The 18,038-nt window shown below is 36.7% G+C and overlaps 1 protein-coding gene across 1 annotated transcript; it reads right to left on the minus strand.

Moving 5' to 3' along the window:
• LOC109720473 (replication protein A 70 kDa DNA-binding subunit A-like) lies at window positions 13,517–17,126 on the minus strand. The gene is made up of 3 exons (XM_020247617.1): window positions 16,963–17,126; window positions 16,570–16,883; window positions 13,517–16,010 (listed from the first exon to the last, which is right to left on the minus strand). The coding sequence occupies exons 2-3, from the start codon at window positions 16,845–16,847 to the stop codon at window positions 13,742–13,744; spliced, it is 2,547 nt and encodes an 848-aa protein (XP_020103206.1). The 5' UTR covers window positions 16,848–16,883; window positions 16,963–17,126; the 3' UTR covers window positions 13,517–13,741.

Below are 18,038 nucleotides of genomic sequence, written 5' to 3' on the forward strand. Positions count from 1 at the left end.
TAACATAGATCTAAATAAACAAAGATCTAGAGAGAGAAAGGAATGGGCAAGGACGAATTACCTTGGAGTTTGGAGAAGAACTTGGTAGCTGAGGGCTTCGGAGAGTCGCAACATCCATTGAAACCTCAAAAGCAAATTCAAATAAAATACTACTAAAATTTAAAATATTATTGGCTTAAAAATCCTAGATAGATTGCTACGTTGTCAGGCCAAACCAAACTAAAATATTAGTTACTTCTTGATACTTAAAGAAAAATTGTAAGTACTTCAAAAATGCACAGGTACAAAATAGACAAAAAAAAAGTTATGTCTGAATTGAAGAAATTCCCTATGATACATCTGAAGTCATGACCTAATAATGTATTTAACTTAAGAGAGATGACTTACATGTTTTGGTATGTCCAGGAGTAACTATCACTTTTGAAACTATCGAAGGTGCTGTACAATCTAGAAAAAATCGTTCACCTACACTTCAAATATCATTACAGAAAATAATAAGTATGAAACTTCATAGAATTGATCAAGTAAGTGGCCTTACAGCAAGAGGAACTACAAATGTTCTTTTTTTACCTTTTCAAGTCTCTAAGAAAAGATCACTATGGTAAAAATTTGCAATAATTAGAAATTAAGTGCTAACTGGGTGAATTCTGCCATAAATAATTGTTTAGTCAGTCGCACTTGTGAAATAAAATAAATACTAAGTCAGATTCAAAGAGTACAAAGGCAGTAGAGAGCCTAGCGTTTTAACAAAGTAGCGACAATCTGCATCTACATCAGCTTCGTATCTCATCCAAGCAAATTTTAATAAAAAGAGAGATATCGCATCACCCCTCAATCACAGATAAACTAATTTGCCATTAAGAACTAGATACACAAATCCACCGTCCCAGATTGTCCTTTTCTTGTCCGAAAATCTAATTTTCACCTCAGAAAACAGCAATAAAAAATAAATTTTGAATCAAATCAATACAGACAAAAGAATCTAATGGATCAAAACGTGGGCTATGATTTGGGAATCATCCTTGCAAGAGACGATGATGGTGTTCTTGGCTCGGAGGATTTCTTCAAAGGAGACCGCAGTTCCCATAGAGGATGGAGCCGTTGTTGAGTGTGGCAAGGTGAGGAAGGGGATGGGAGAGAAGAGAGGGGAGGGGAGAGGAGGAATGCGGCTGTGTGGCAAGGCGAATGGGCATACTTGAGAGAGGGAAATGGGAGGCGGACTGGTGAACAAAGCAAAAAAATAAAAAAAAACCCTAAGAGAGAGAAGAAGGTGGTAGAAGAACGGACGCACAGGAGGGAGAACGGCGCATAAAGGATGAGAGAAGAAACTCTGCAACGGATGGGGGAGAAGGAATGACACGGAGGGGATGGGAGAAAAAATGTAGGACTAGTTCCAACAGTCCGTACAAAAACCAGAAAAAAGAGAGGCGGTTTGGTTTGGTTCGGTTCGGTTCAGAGGTTTGAAGATATAGTGAGCGGTTCGATTCCGAGGTTGAGAGAGAGATAGTTCAGTTTGGATTAGAGATTCATAAATGTAGTGAAGGATTCGGTTTAGATGTTAGAAGTAGGGCTGGCAAACGAGCGAGCCGGCTCGCGTTCGACTCGTGTTCGGCTCGATATTCGGCTCGCTCGAGCTCGACTCGAAATTAAATGAGCCGAGCTTGAACAAAATAAAAGGCTCGAAATTCATTTCAAGCCGAGCTTGAGTATTNATATAGAGTTCGGCGGGATACTATCGATAGCATTTGGTGCTATCGAGTTTTCCACCGTTAGATTTAACCATTTGATTATTTTTACCCATTAAATTATACTATTCAACCAACCACTCACTCAATCCTAGGGGGCCCGCATCATCCTAACCACCCATTTCTCAATCCAAGGGCTAAAAAATCAATAGCATCGATAGCACCAAGAATTTGGTGCTATCGAGTTTTCCACCGTTAGATTTAACCATTTGATTATTTTTACCCGTTAGATTATACTATTCAACCAACCACTCACTCAATCCTATGGGGCCCACATCATCTAATCACCCATTTCTCAATCCAATGGCTAAAAAATCAATAGCACCAATAGCTTGCAGCGGTTCTATAAAAGTAAATCAATATATATATAACAAATTAATCAAAATGATATCAGAATTAGCTTTCATTCGTTAGAATACGCAAAAAAAAATCGGGAAGTACTTACAATGCATAAAATGATAGTGGAAAGCCCTACTCTATATTTCGTTAAATGGGTCTAAAGATACATTTATTATAGCAATGAGAGAATAACATGATCTACAAATACAAAGAGATTTAGAATTAACTTCCTAATTCCTATACATTATAATTTACAAACTCTCTTTCACGGGTAAATCCTATGACTTTAATGCCCCTTCTTCGAATGTCTATAAGGCTTTCATCAGTTGCCTTATATCGTCAGAAATCTTTTTCTCAATGTATTATAACTCTTAACGCACTAAAATCCAACAAAATAAAAAAAAAAAGAACAAAATTAGAATAGATAGAAATTCAGGTTTGAAATAATTTAAATTTTAAATGAAAAATATAAATTACTTAAGAATAGAATAATCACAAATGCACTTGTCCTTATGATGTTATGAGAAGAAATATATCTAATTCACTCAATAGTTGATAGAGCAAAAATCTGCAATGGGAAATAACGAAGCAAGAACAACAGAACAGTAAGCAAAAATAAGTAGAAAAAAGATTCACTGAATAGGAGCTCGGATGGCTAGATTTTTATCAATATTTTTGCACTAAATACACCATTTTTTCTTCTTGCAAATCAATAATTTGTGAACAATTAATAGAAGCAAGAGTTGCCCATCATTGCTTATTTCTTTATACACACTTATTAATTTCAAATTATTATTCCTGTGAACCTTCACCCTTACTTTTGGTGAATAAGACCCACATTTAATGTAAATAGACTATTGAACTCTATATGTAACATGAAAGCATAGTATTAAGTATAATCAACATAAGCAAAAACTTTAAGAGAAATATTTATACCATCCTTTCTTTTTTAATTGGTAAAAAAATATATGAAACTTACCTAAACTATGAACTATTTTAAGTTAGCGATGTAATCTTTGCAAATTTTGATTTTACTATCTAACCTCTCAATTTATTTGATTTGAATCAGTCAATGACATTTTGACTTTAAAATTTGGATGTCTCGTTTGTCTTTACATATTTAGTTTGTATATTTTATACGATTCTCAAAGCTATGAATTTAATTAAAGTAATTAGCTTATATTTTGGAGTCAAACTATCTCCGACTGACTTAAAGCAAACAGATTGAAAGGTTAAATAATAAAATTATAATTTTGAAAGATTAGGTAGCCTATTCAAAATGGTATGTACAGTTATACCTTTCTTTTCAAAGAGGTAGCCTCAATACCGTAGTAGGAAGTATGAATTTCTAGAAATTTGTATTGCTATGTTGGCAAGGAAAAATAAAAAGAAAACATAGAATAGAATTCAAAATAGAAGGAGAAAAGGACTATCAACATCTCCCAAAATCACATGAAAATTCCAAACACCAAAAATAAAATATGCATAATTGCTTATCATATGACATTTATATATATAAAAATAATCATATATTTTGAGGAACTAAAAAGTGTTCAAGTCATGTAATCTTCTCATTGCTGAATTTTGGAACCTACAAAATGTTCTGCATTTTTGTTATTTCATCTCCTAAATTTGGCAACTCACATTGCTGTTATACAGTGATCTGTCATTCAACAACCTATCTGGTAAAATCCCTGGAGAATTGGGGTAGTTGCAGGATAGAACATTGGAACTTTGTAAGTCCCATTTTCTATATATTTCTTATTTTGTCGTAAAAGAGACTTTTCTTCTATGAATTATTTTAACAAACTTGTCATAAATATGTAGGATCCTGAATAACAAAGACTTGTATGGAGATGTACCTGCTTAGTTAACCAATTGCTTTAGCTTAACTTTATTGTAAACTTTTTCCTATTTTAGCATCATTTTAAAAAATATTTACATCGACTTTAAAATTACATTATTGTCCATCTGGTTTTAATTTCAGGAACCTCTCTTACAACAACTTTTCTAGACATGTCCCATTGTCAAAAAACTTTTCAAAGTTTTCAACAGAAAGGTATTAAAGACACTAAATTTTATTTCTTTCCTTATTTTTATCAAGATTGATCTTATTATTATTATTATTATTATTATTATTTGATGCATGTTTTCAGCTTCGTGGGCAATCCAATACTCTTTGGTTGCTTTTCGCTAGTTGAGCAAAATTAGCAATCAAATTATGTCACGCCCCGGGACCCAGCGGAAGCCTGCCCGGCACGTGCCCAGACCCGCCATACGTCTAAAACGTATAAGGCGTCTTAAACAACAATAATGAAAGCAATAATAAAAGACATCTAGGAGTATCAGAGCATAATAAATATCTAAATGCTACAACCAAGGATAAGGATAAACTGTAAATCCACTATGTAATATACCGAAAATTCGGAAAATAAAAATGTCGAACTTTAGTCAAATTGACCAAAGTGCGAGGATGGAACACTTCGGAAAGTCCGAAGGTGTTAAAATGATTAAAAGTGAGTTGTGGAAGGTTTTCGAGAGCTAAAGAATTGAATNAATTTCAATCGGCTCGTTTAGAGCTCGAGCTCGGCTCGACTCGAAATTAGGCTCGCTCGAGCTCGGCTCGAATTAATTTCAAGCCGAGCTTGAGCCTAGATTTAGGCTCGAAATTAATTTCAAGCCGAATTTGAGCTGACATAAGCTTGCTCGAGCTCGGCTCGTTTCCACCCCTAGTTAGAAGTGGTTCGGTTCGATTTAGAGGTTCAGAGACGCAGTGAAGAGTTCGGTTTAGATATTAAAAAAGCGGTTCAATTTAGAGAAGAGGCAAGTGAAAGTGGTGAATGGAGCGGTTCAGTTCAAAAGAAACGATTCGATTTAAAAGAGGAGCATGTGAGGGTGAAGGAAGGCTTGCCACGTGGCAAAAATATTGGGGATTCATATTAGTTTATAGATATATATGCCAATTTGCATAAAAAATCTACAACTTTTGAGCTTTTGCAAAACTGGGCCCACTTTTTTGATTTTGCAGATTCGATCTGAATTTTCAGCAAACTGACCAAAATACCCTTATTTCCTTTTCTCTCTTCTCTTTTTTTTTCTCTTGTTTATTTTTTTTCTCTTCGAAGAAGGCAGCGAAGGCAGAGGCGGAGGAGGAAACGGCTCGCCTCGCCTCTCACCCTTATGCCCTCGCCCTCGTCGGCGCATCCCGCCGCTTTCCTCGCCTCCGACCTCGTCGAGGCCGTCGTGACTCTTTTTTTTTTTCCTTCTCCAACCCTCCTCCGTCGTCTCTGATAATGACGCCTCTCTCGCCTCTCTCGCCCTTCCCCGCCCTTTCCCTCTCCCTCTCCCTCTCCCTTCTCCTCCGCCTCCTCTGCTGCCTTCGGCGACGACGCCTCTCCACCGAGGAGCGAGGGGTCCTTAGTGGCGTTGTCTCCGACGCCATAGCTATTGGCGGAGAGGGATGACCAAAAAGAAAATTGTAGAAAAAGAAAGAAGAAAAAATTAAAGACCAAAAATTATAAAAGAATGAAAATGAAGATAAAATTGTACTGTTAAAATAAAATTATACTGTTTAAAAAAAATTTCGTTGTTTTAAATGAAAGTTGCACTCTTTGAGATAGAAATTACACTCTTTGAAATCAGATTTACACTCTTTAGGATAAAGTTGCACTCTTTAGGTGAAATTTATACTATTTTTCTTTTCTTTCTTCTTCCTTCAATTTACACCATTTTTCTTTTCTTGCTCTTCTTCCTCCTCCTCCTTCTCCTCCACTTTTCCCCTCCATCGCTGAACGTCGCGTGGTTGCGGCAGATGCGCACCGCCAGGATCGCCCCCGAGGCCGCGCCGCAACTTTTTTTTTTTCCCTCTCCGACTCTCCTCCACCGTCCAACAACGACGCTTATCTCGTCATCTCTCGCCCTTCCCCGCCCTTCTCGGCCTCTCCCTCTCCCTCTTCGTCCTCCTCCGCCTCCTCCATCGCCTCCGACGACGACGCTTCTCTGCCGACGACGACTCCACGGAGGTCGCTACGGCGCCACAGCCTCAAAGCGAGGGTCCTTAGCAGCGTCGTCGCCGGCACCGCGGCCGTTGGTGAAGAAGTGTGATAAAAAAAAATTGTAGAAGAAGGAAGAAGAAAAAATTAAAGACAAAAAATTATAAAAGAAGAAAGATGAAGAAAAAATTGCACTGTTAAAATAAAATTACACAGTTTAAAAAAAAATTTGCATTGTTTTAAATGAAAGTTGTACTCTTTGAGACAGATTACACTCTTTGAGACAAAGTTGCACTTTTTAGATAAAATTTACACCATTTTTTTTCCTTCTTTGTCCTCTAATTTACACCAATTTTCTTTCTCTTTCTCTTCTTCCTCCTTCTCCTTTCCCTCTACTTTTCCTCTCCGTCGCTGAACGTGGCGTGGTCGCGGTGGATGCACATCGCGTGGTTCGCCCCGAAGGCCGCGCCGCGACTCTTTTTTTTTCCCCTCTCCTACCCTCCTCCAGCTCTCCGACGATGACGGCTCTCTCGCCGTCTCTAGCCTTTCCCTGCCCTTCTCGCCATCTCCCTTTCCTTCTTCCTTTGCCTCCGACGACGATGCCTCTTCACCGACGCCGACGCAACGGAGGTCGCTGCGACGCCGCAGCCTCGGAGCGAGGGGTGCTTAGCAGCCTTTGGTGGAGAGGCGTGACCAAAAAAATTATAATAGAAGGAAGAAGAAAAAAATAAAGACCAAAATTTATAGAAGAAGGGAGATGAAGATGAAATTGCATTGTTAAAATAAAATCACACTAACGACGAAAAACTTGATAGCACCAAACGCTTTGTGCTATTGATAGTATATCCCAGCCGGACTCTATATATATATATACACAGAAAGAGAGAGAGAGAGAGATTAAAGAACCAAGTCATTGGTGCTTCTAAGTTTTCAGCCTTAGATGAAGATGTCGGGTTAGGATAATTTCTAGGGGACCACTATTATCCTAAACCTACAAAATCTTCATTCAAAGACCGAAAACCGACAAGCACTAATGACCCGGTGTTTTTAAAAGCATAAAAGCTCCATATATATATATATATATATATATATAGAGAGAGAGAGAGAGAGAGAGAGAGAGAGAGAGAGAGAGAGAGAGTCCTGCTGGAATACTATCGATAGTACCAAGGATTTGGTGCTATCAAGTTTTCCACCGTTAAATTTAATCCTTTGATTATTTTTACCTATTGGATTATACTATTCAACAAACCACTCACTCAACCCTAGGGGGCCCACATCATCTTAACTACATATTTCTCAATCCAAGAGCTAAAAAACTAATAGCACAAATAGCTTGGTGCTATTGATAGTATTCCAGCATATATATATATATATATATATAAGGAGCTAGGCTACTATACTATCTATAGTACCGAGCTCCGGCACTATAGTGTTGGTTTTCGATCTTAGGACGTTCAAATCAACGATCCACACCGTTAAAATAGATCTAGGGTATTTAAAGTTTCTAGATATAAAATTTTATATTTTTTCGACATAGTTTATTTTATGATCAAACTATTACAAAATTGTCAATTTTTAATGGCTATTATGACGAGTTTGGAGTTTAACGGTGTAGAAGAATTTAAATTTCTTCAAATTTTGATAGAAAATACTTTAAACTATATAGATTAAGGTTAAATTCTGATCTTGAATTTAAAAAGTTCTATTACCTCAAATTTAAAAATTATTACATTTTACCAGTCCAATTTTGATATAATATTTACTTAAGTATAACGATATTCGAAAAACTAAATTTTATCTAATGAATTCATTATACTCTTCAGATCATAGCTTTAACGGCTGTGGATCGTCTGATTTGAATGCCCTAAAGATCGAAAAACCAACACCTATACCGTCACCGGAGCTCGATACTATAGATAGTATACGTAGCCTAATTCATATATAAGTAGCGGCTACTATATCTCTTAATGAGTAAATCGCCTTCCGTACTTATAGTTGTTCGAGTATGAACTTTCCAATCGACGAATCCAACTGTTAAATATATTATCTAGAGTATTAAAACTTCTAGAAACTTAAATTTTAAAATTTTTCGATATCATTACCTTACGAATGCAAAAAGCGCAGCAATAATGACAATTTTTAACGCTATGTGATGAATGTTTGCTAGTTTAACGGTGACGAAGAATCAGGAATAGGTTGAAATTTTTGAAGAAAATTCTATTCGCATACGCTAAGTAAGGATCAATAACTCCGATCTTAAATTGAAGGATCCGCATCATACCATTTTTAGGATGTCGTTCGATTTAAACACGTGTATTCATCTTACCCGCTTGATGAACTTCTATACATTGATTTCGAAAATTACGGAATTTATTTTCTATAAGTTTCAAACCTACTCTAGATCATGTTTAACTCGCGTGCTGGATCGTCGATTCGAAAACCCCCAATATATAAACATTTATGATACGAAGGGTGCTCTATACTCATAAAGTATAGTAACCCTACTCTATATATAATATACTACTATATATATTGAATAGTATTATATATATATATATTAGTAGGACTGCGTGCTCTCAGGAGCAAGAGGCTTTCGTGCTCCTGAGTGCCGTTACGATGAGGAATTTCTAGATCGACGATCGTACGCTAGATTGATCTAAGCGTATTAGTTTCTAAGAAAATAATTTTTAACGATTTTTTCGTATCATTTACCTAACATCGGAAAGGATTAAAAATCAATAATTTTAAAGCGGCTGGAAATAAAATCCTATATAAGTCGGTGATATAGCACTGAAATTTTCGATCAGAAGATATTGTCCTTGTTGTACGATAGTATAAGTTGTGATCAAAATTCATACTGATTTGAATACTTTTACATCCGTTAACACTTGAAAACAGCAGATATCAACCATTAAAATTATTGGATTTTGAATCCTTTCGATCACTAGGTAAATGATATCAAAAAATTGCAAGAATTACTTTTCTAGGAAACTTCCACATAACGCCTAAATTTAAGTTAACGGACCGATCGTATCGATATCGAAAATTCCAGCATCCAAAAACGGATTCAGAGCCAGAGGCGCTTCGTGCTCCTGAGAGCAAGCACCCTACCTAATAATATAGTTAAATTCTGATCTTGAATTTAAAAAGTTCTATTACCTCAAATTTAAAAATTATTACATTTTACCAGTCCAATTTTGATATAATATTTACTTAAGTATAACGATATTCGAAAAACTAAATTTTATCTGAATTCATATACCTAGATCATATTTAATCGGCTGGTGGATCGTTGATTTGAATTGGCCCTAAAGATCGAATAACCAACACCTTATAGTACCGGAGCTCGGATACTATAGATAGTATAGTAGCCTAATTCTTATATATAAGTAGGCTAACTATACTCTTATGAGTACTAATCGCCCTTCCGTACTTATATTGTTTTCGGATGATCGAACTTCCGAATCGACGATCCATACTCGTTAAATAAATATTATTAGAGTATTAAAACTTCTAGAAATTAATTTTAAAATTTTTCGATATCATTACCTTACCGAATCAAAAGCGCACAAATTGACAATTTTTACACAGCCTAGTATGAGATATTTGCTAGTTTAACGGTGACAGAATCAGGAATAGTGTTGAATTTTTGAAGAAAATTTCTATTCGCTACGTAAGTAAAGATCAATAACTCCGATCTTAAATTGAAGGATCCGCATCATACCATTTTTAGGATGTCGTTCGACTTTTAACCGTTATTCTTATACCCGCTTGATGGAACTTTATAATTGATTTCGAAAATTACGGAATTATTTTCTATAAAGTTTCAAATACTCTAGATCATGATTTAAGCTGGGTGTGGATCGTCCGGATTCGAACCCCAATATCATAACACTTATGAGTACGAAGGGCTCTATACTCATAAGTATAGTAACCCTACTCTATATATAATATATACTACTATATCATATATGATATATTATTATATATATATATAGTAGGACTGCTGTGCTTCTCAGGAGCACAGAGGCTTCTCGTGGCTCCTGAGTGCCGTTTACGATGATGGAATTTCTAATCGACGATGCGGTACGCAGATTGATCTAAGCGTATTGAAGTTTCTAAGAAAACTAATTTTTTAACGATTTTTTCGTATCATTTACCTAAACATCGAAAGGATTAAATCAATAATTTTTAACAGGGCTGGAAATAAAAATCCTATAAAGTGGTGAATATAGCACTGAAATTGTTGATCAGAAATATTGTCCTGTTGTACGATAGTATAGTTGTATCAAAATTTCATCTGATTTGAATACTTTTACATCCGTTAAACCTTGCAAACAGCAGATATCAACCATTAAAATTATTGGATTTTGAATCCTTTCGATCACTAGGTAAATGATATCAAAAAATTGCAAGAATTACTTTTCTAGGAAACTTCCACATAACGCCTAAATTTAAGTTAACGGACCGATCGTATCGATATCGAAAATTCCAGCATCCAAAAACGGATTCAGAGCCAGAGGCGCTTCGTGCTCCTGAGAGCAAGCACCCTACCTAATAATATAATATATAATTTTATATATAGCGAGAGAGAGAGAGAGAGATGAGAGAGAGAGTGTTGTTGGGTTGGAAAGCTAATCTGATAGATATTTGGCCTTTTTTTGGTCTCATTATTTCTTTAACCCATTAGATGAGGAAATTGTAGTTAGTATAATATTAGCCCCTTAGGCCTATTTATCCACCGCTTATTCAGCCAAAACCAACGTGTTTTTTTAAGCCAAGGAATATTTTATCTCGTCAAACCTTGCTATTTCGCGATATTCGGAATACTTGAGATTTGTTATTCCACGCATTATTAATGGAATAAGTGCTATCCAATGTTTATTTCAAACTTAATTTAAATTATAGAAATGAATTAAAACTAATTATATAAATATCAATATTTTATATATTATAATACATTATTTTTTATAAAAATTATTAATTTTGTAGTATATTCATAAATTATTTTATTTAATATTATAATGAATTTATAAATAAAATTATATTTAAATATTATTATAACAATTCTTTTTATTAAATTTAAGTTTAAGTAGAATTTTAAAAAAAATTACTAAATTTATGGTAATAATATAAATTATTTTTATTAATTAGTTTCACACGCTATTTTATTTTAAATATTTAAAATTTAAAAAATTTAAATTTGTTAAAATTTATAATTTGTAATTAAAATTAAATTAAATTTTACTAATTTAATTACTTTAAAATTTTAAATTAAAGTTATGATATTTTAAATTTTTGAATGTTTAAAGATTTGATACTTTTTATATTTGTTCCAAATTTTAATTTGATCTTGAAATTCTAAAGTTTGAAATTTAAAATTTAAAATTTTGAATTTAAAATTTGAGATTTTAAATTTTAAATTTTAATTTCAAATTTTTAAATTTCAAAGTTAAAATTTTAAATTTAAAATATAAATTTTAAATTTTAAAAACTCAAATTCCAATATAATAAGAGGGTAATATCATTATTTTTAATTTATAAAAATCCACTTTTCTTCTTATTCCATCTTACCTAACCAAACGCTATTTTGTTTATTCCCGGGAATAATCCAATTTTCACCCAAACACAAAATTAATCTAATACCTGCTTATACCTCAATTTATACCTATCCCTAGAATAACCACTTTTTGTTTATCCCCAAACCAAACAATACCTTAGGATTGAGAGGTCCCCACTGAGTTATAATATTTCATCTAATGGTTAGAAATGATTAAGCTAGTGTTTGGTTGGGGGTTAAAAGGGGGTTCCCTTTCACCCGTTAGATCATACTATTCAACCAACCACCCACTCAATCCTAGAGAGCCCACATCATCCTAATCGCACATCTCTTAATTCAATGGCCAAAAACTTAGTAGCACCAATAACTTGGTGCTATTAATAGCATATTAGCCTAGTTCTATATAAAATTAAGCTAGAATCCTAACAATAGCATAAAGTTATTGGTGTTATATGATTTTTGACCCTTGGATAAAGCGATGTTCGTATAGGATGTAGTGGTTACCTAGGGTCGAGTGTGTGATTGATTGAATAATATGATCTAACAAGTGAAAATGATTAAAGGGTAAATTTATCGACAGAAAACTCAATAGTATCGTAGAAAAACTGGAAGGCTAACAATCAGAAATTATACCCAAGGGAAATTTTTTTTAAAAAAAAAAAAAGGGAAAAGGAAAACCATTGCACAACGCTTGTGTGTCCTACACTAAATTTCAGTGCCTAGATGGGGCATATCGAACGGTTGTTGAGCCAATAACGCATGTTTAACAGTATATGCAGTTAACAGGTTGCTCCATGTAATTTAGCTTTCCAACATCACAACAAAACCTTCCACATGTTTTTTCTATTAAGAACTCAACTGGGCGTAGTACCGCAAAAAATTTAGTATAGAACATAAAATCAAGTTTTTATCCCTTTCATCGTGTATATATATAAAAGTTCATTACAGTAATAATATTAAAACTTCCCTAGATCAATAACAGTAGAACAATACGTAATCTAAACTACTGATGAGATCGACTAGGAGGTTAACCTTCTTAGATTTTCACATTTTACTAGAGAAAAATTTTATGCTGACAACCAAGCTACAGAAACACAACCATCCTTTCAAATCCACGCGAGAACTATTGATACGATCAATGAGATGAAATACATATTGTAAATCTTAATGAATTTACCAGCAATGAATTCAAGCGAATAGAAACAGTACAACAGGAAAAACAAGGGGTAAGAGTGAACAGCAAACTATTTCCTACTTGCAATTTGATGATTGAAGCTGAATTTGATGTAAAAAGGTGCAACAATTAAAAATCAAAAATAAGAAGACAAACCACTAACTGATTTTCATTTACATTTGGCGCATAAAATCTTTTACATGAAAAAAATAATGAAACTTGCAGGCTTTTTAGATAAATAGTCTGGTGATCAGGCTTTGTAGATAAGGTTAAACCTTGTGGTGTGGAGTCAATTTGTTTACTGCAATTTGGAGTTAGTAATATTAGATAACTGATGAAGTTTCTTTTTCCCCTAGGAATTCAGTTCTATGGGGAAAATTAAAATGGAAAATAAGTTTGTGGTCTTTCCACATCAAATAGAAGTTATCGGTCAAATTGCAAGTTGGAAAAAGTCAAGGGATTTTTTTTTATGATAAAACCCCCGCCGAAAAAAAAGAAAAATATCTCCAATGATATGCCACCAAAGTGCAGCTTACTTATATAAAAGCAAGGAACGCCATCAGCCTGAAACAAATTGATCGAAGCACAATATGCATCTATAACATGGTCACAAAATCAGAAACATGAGGCACATTCACACGTAACTCATCTGCAGATTCGATCAGCTTGCTTATAGGAAATAGCAAACTAGGCTACAATGAAAAGCTGATAAGGAAAAGGAATATGTACATTCAACCAAAACAAAAGCATAGTAGAATACCATAAACACAAAGCATCCTTATAATAGATCAGCATTCAGCAAAAGGCACTAGTTGAAGTTCAGTTTGAAACTGAACCTCAAACAAAACTAGCGAACAAAGCAGGCATTTAGCACCACTATACACAAATACTAAAAGGCATTAGAAAGAAAGAGAACCTCAGCGAAGGCGTTTCAATAACCACCAACATACTGGTTAGCGTATCTCCCTGATACATTTCCACCTCCGTAAGCTGAACCTGCAGCACCTACACCGGGACAATCTCTAGCCCAATGCCCAGGTTGTTGGCATTTAAAGCAAGTATTGGAATCATTGCTGGGCCTATTGGCAAAATTCCCACCAAAAGACTGTCCTTGCCGACTTATGCTCATTGGGCAGTTCAGGGAATTGTGACCAGGTGATCCACAGTTATTACATAATTCCCTAGCCCCAATATTGTGATTCATAATGCCTCCATATTGGTTCATAGTCTGGCCTAGCTGATTCATACCAATATTCACGCCGACATTGTTGGTTGCAGGATGTATATTAGGCTTGACATCCATAGTAATACCGGAACCAGAAGCAAAATTTGGATTCCCATGGATCCGTGAAGCTGCATTTGAATCTTCATTAGAAAACTTCTCGATCAGTCCCAGAAGATACCGGCTCTCTGACGAAGGGTTGATTTTTTCAGCCTTAATAACAGTTGATTTAACACGTTGCTCCTCACTAAATGTCTCTTCTTTGACCTTTAACTTGAACAGATACTGATTAAAGGAAACATTACGAATAATATCAGAGAACTTCACATCATCCTGTTCTTCGTATTTCACCAAGTATAACTCCTTCGCTGGAACGCCCATAAGCTCTTCACCGGCTTCTTGAAAAGCTGTAACCCAAGTCGTGCCAGTGTGATCCTGAATCTGAAACTGAAGTAGGTATCTATAATCACATTCTGGAAAACTCTGATCGCAGCGGTCACAGTGCCACGTGCCATCACCGTTATTATTCACCTTTTTGTTGCAGTGCCTATCCCCTACCATCAGCGGGCAAGCAGTGTAACAGAAATTATCAGTCTTTATAAATGTAACGGTCGCTTTAATAGTTATCCAATCAGGCTTTTCAGATCTCCCTAAACCTTCATCCTTAATTTGCGAAACAGTTTTACGAGTGTCTGTCCTTCCCATAGTTGATGTATCTCTAGATATAGAAAGGGAAGCCGTGTTCTTACCTTCTCTGTTATACCACTCCTTCAATCTCTGTGCTTCTGAAAAATCTGGGTCAATAAATAACTGACTCGTGCTTATTGTCCCAACTGATTTACCTCCAAAATCACTGACTCTACCAGCTTTCACAGCCAATACAGGAAATACACCTGAGTCACACATAGTCTGCATGCACTGGCCTTCAGTGTTGCAAAAGTTTCCCCACAACGTGATTTCCACGCTGCGACCAGACATGTCCTTCAGTTGCAGAGTCCTTTTCTGGGTTTCAGTGCCATTCTTCCTCATTATAGTAGCAGCTGGAGTTATTGATGAAACTACACCGATCACATCCACCATTGAATTGCTTTCTAGGGATTCAATTTCACTCACCGGACGAAAATTAAACTGCTGCTTTGGAATAGAATTATCCTCCTCTACACAAGGTTGGACAGTCGATGTAGAGTCTAGAAATATTTCGTAATCATTGTTTAAATGATTGAAGGTTTTCTGTGCAGGCCTTAAACTTCCTTTAGATATCAAATACACTCTTCCAGCCTCAATCTGGTCATAGAACTGATCAGCTACCGTGTTAAAGCAAGTAACACGAATTTCTCCCCCATCAGAATCGAGGAGATCAAAAGAAAAGACCTTGCCCTCCCCCCTAGGGTTGTTATAGCGGCGGAGCTCAGTTTTTGCTGTAACCCTAGCTTTAATAGTCCACCTACCCTGGTAAGGGTTTAGAGCAGCAATAGGAATAATCCTAGCAGGGGCTTCATTTTTAGCAATGGGTCCTCTGTTTACATACATTGAAGGAGGTTGCTGGTACGTGGGCAGCGCTGGCCGGCTATAAGTACTACCCGGAGGGCGAAACTGTCCACCCGGCCCGGCATTAGAAAATGTTTGATTTTGATTTCCACTAATTGCATGCGTGTTATTGGTATTTGCCGTGTTCCTTCCCTGCATGGATCCACTGCCATACATCCCACTCCCACCATATGATGGATTATTCATAACAGGCTCTGGTTTCGGAATAACAGAAGCTCCACCACCCATAGCATTTGGGCCGCTAGAGTGGGACCCAGCAAAGGGTTGAGGATTTATAGTAGCTTTACTGGGTTGATCAACAGTTGACGGCAGAGCAGACACAGGAGCTCGGTTTTGTGAAGCAGAAGTGGCATTATTATCGTAGGTTTTTGGGTTCCCAATCATCTCACTTTCACCACGTAGGACCTCCAGGTTTATGATAATTATGATCCTAATAACAAAAATCCCAGGAAAAAAATAAAGCTTAATGCAATCGGGAATAAGTACATGCAAAGTCCATAAAGGCATCAATCAAGGAAAGAAGCTAATGAAAATAGTAATTTTCTTCTAGTGGTGAAAAATGCTTTCTGATCACAGAGCGGTGCTAATCAATAAGAAGACAACAACTCCATAAGCAAACTCACATAAAAGCATGAGTTTGATTGGTACGAGAATAGCTTAAACCCTCACATAATAGAACTGAAGCATATAACAACAATCTAGGATGATCGAGAATTAAAAGAACCATCTTTATGAGATAAACAACTGAGAACTCCCAAATCCCGATCATAACTCCGTAAAGACAATAGCATATTCTCTTTACCTAAGAAAACAAATTGAATAAGGAAATGAACAGCCATCAAAATTTCCTTCTCCATTATGAACCCGGGGCTTCTTGTTCCAACAAGATCAAAATTATGATAATGCTAGCACCTTACCTCATCTACAGAATAAACTATCAGAAAACCCTAATCAACAAATACGTAACGCGATAGCGCGAGAGAGATTACCTTCGGCCTTGGATAACATTACAGATGTACTCATTAAGCTGCACGATGGATCCCTTCTGGAGCGAACCGGACTTGACGATGCCGTTCATCTGCGTGGCGAGCATCGCCTGCTGCATGTGGACTCCGTCGGAGAGAAGCATCCGGTACCTCTCCGTCGTGCTCTGCGCCGTGTTCACCAGCCTCAGATCCCACACCTGCAGCACGGGGCGCATCCCCTCGGCGCCCCCCTCGGAGATCGCCGCCACCGCCCCCCGCGTCAGATCCGCCGACGAAGCCATCCCCTTTCCCCGGTCCCTCCCCCACCTCACAAGCACCTGCTTCAACACAGCGGAAACCCTAGGTTACGAATCGCCCCGTGAGAAGAGGAGAGGGCGTAATCGGTGAAGAAGCTACCAAAGATCGGCGAATTGGGGAAGAAGAGAGGACGAGGACGATAAGATTGTGTTAGGGTTTCAATAGAATTTGGGCGCGCGCTAGAGAGAGAGAGAGAGAGAGAGAGAGAGAGAGTGGCGAAGAGGGACGAGAGAGGGTTTTGAAAGAACCCTAGAAGAGCCGCAGAGTGTTTTAGAGGGAAAACCGAGCGGCGAAATGAGGCGTTTTGGAATTTCTACGCAGTTGTTTTGGTAGACCTGGTTTACCACGTCATGCATGTCTTGCGAAATATCTCGCCCTTGCGATGTCTTTTTACATTCTGGTCTATGAACGACTTTGGTGCACGTAAACTTCCCCTTAAATGCGCGATGATTCCATTCCCCGGTGACGCGACGCGCCGGTCCCACTTCCCCCCTATAAGGCGCCTCCACGTGTCCATCTTCCCAAGTGGGCGGACCGATGATTAGTTGGAAGAGGTCCACCGTTCTTAATTTGTAGACCGCCTAGTGATCGAAGGTTCCATTTCGTTTCTACTGACAAAACAAGGGATTATCATTTATAACTCATTGGATTACCGCGTGTTTGTTTTCATGAAAGTCCGGCTTTCAAGTCGCCACTTTGTGGAACTCGAGATTGCCGGCATTTGAATGACGCTACAGTCTTAGAAATCGGTGAAGTAACCTGCACTCTAGAGATGATCTCATGTGGATAAAACTTTCGTAGCAAGCTGCCAAAGAATATCTCGTTGGAAACCCCCTAATCTACTATTATATATTAATTTTAACTTCAATTAATAATTCGTTTAGTTTTTTTTAATATAAAAATTTTTAAAAAAATTAATACTCTAAAAGAAAGAAGTATAAATTTTGAATAGAAATAAAAGAGACAGGTAGTGACAGATTGGGGCCCTTAATAAAGCGTCGCCGGAAACCCCTATTAAAGTTTTTTTCGTCTCATGCAACGGCTAGCTCGAGAATAACGCAAACTCGCCGCTCCACGATCATCATGCGCGAATTTGAGTTTTGCTCTTAAGGACGAAACTCACATGCCTTACAGGGAGTCGAGCTTGTGTTAATAGACGCACCATTATTGGAGCT

The sequence above is a fragment of the Ananas comosus genome, linkage group 14 (assembly GCF_001540865.1).
Source record: "Ananas comosus cultivar F153 linkage group 14, ASM154086v1, whole genome shotgun sequence".
Classification (NCBI taxonomy): Eukaryota; Viridiplantae; Streptophyta; class Magnoliopsida; order Poales; family Bromeliaceae; genus Ananas; species Ananas comosus.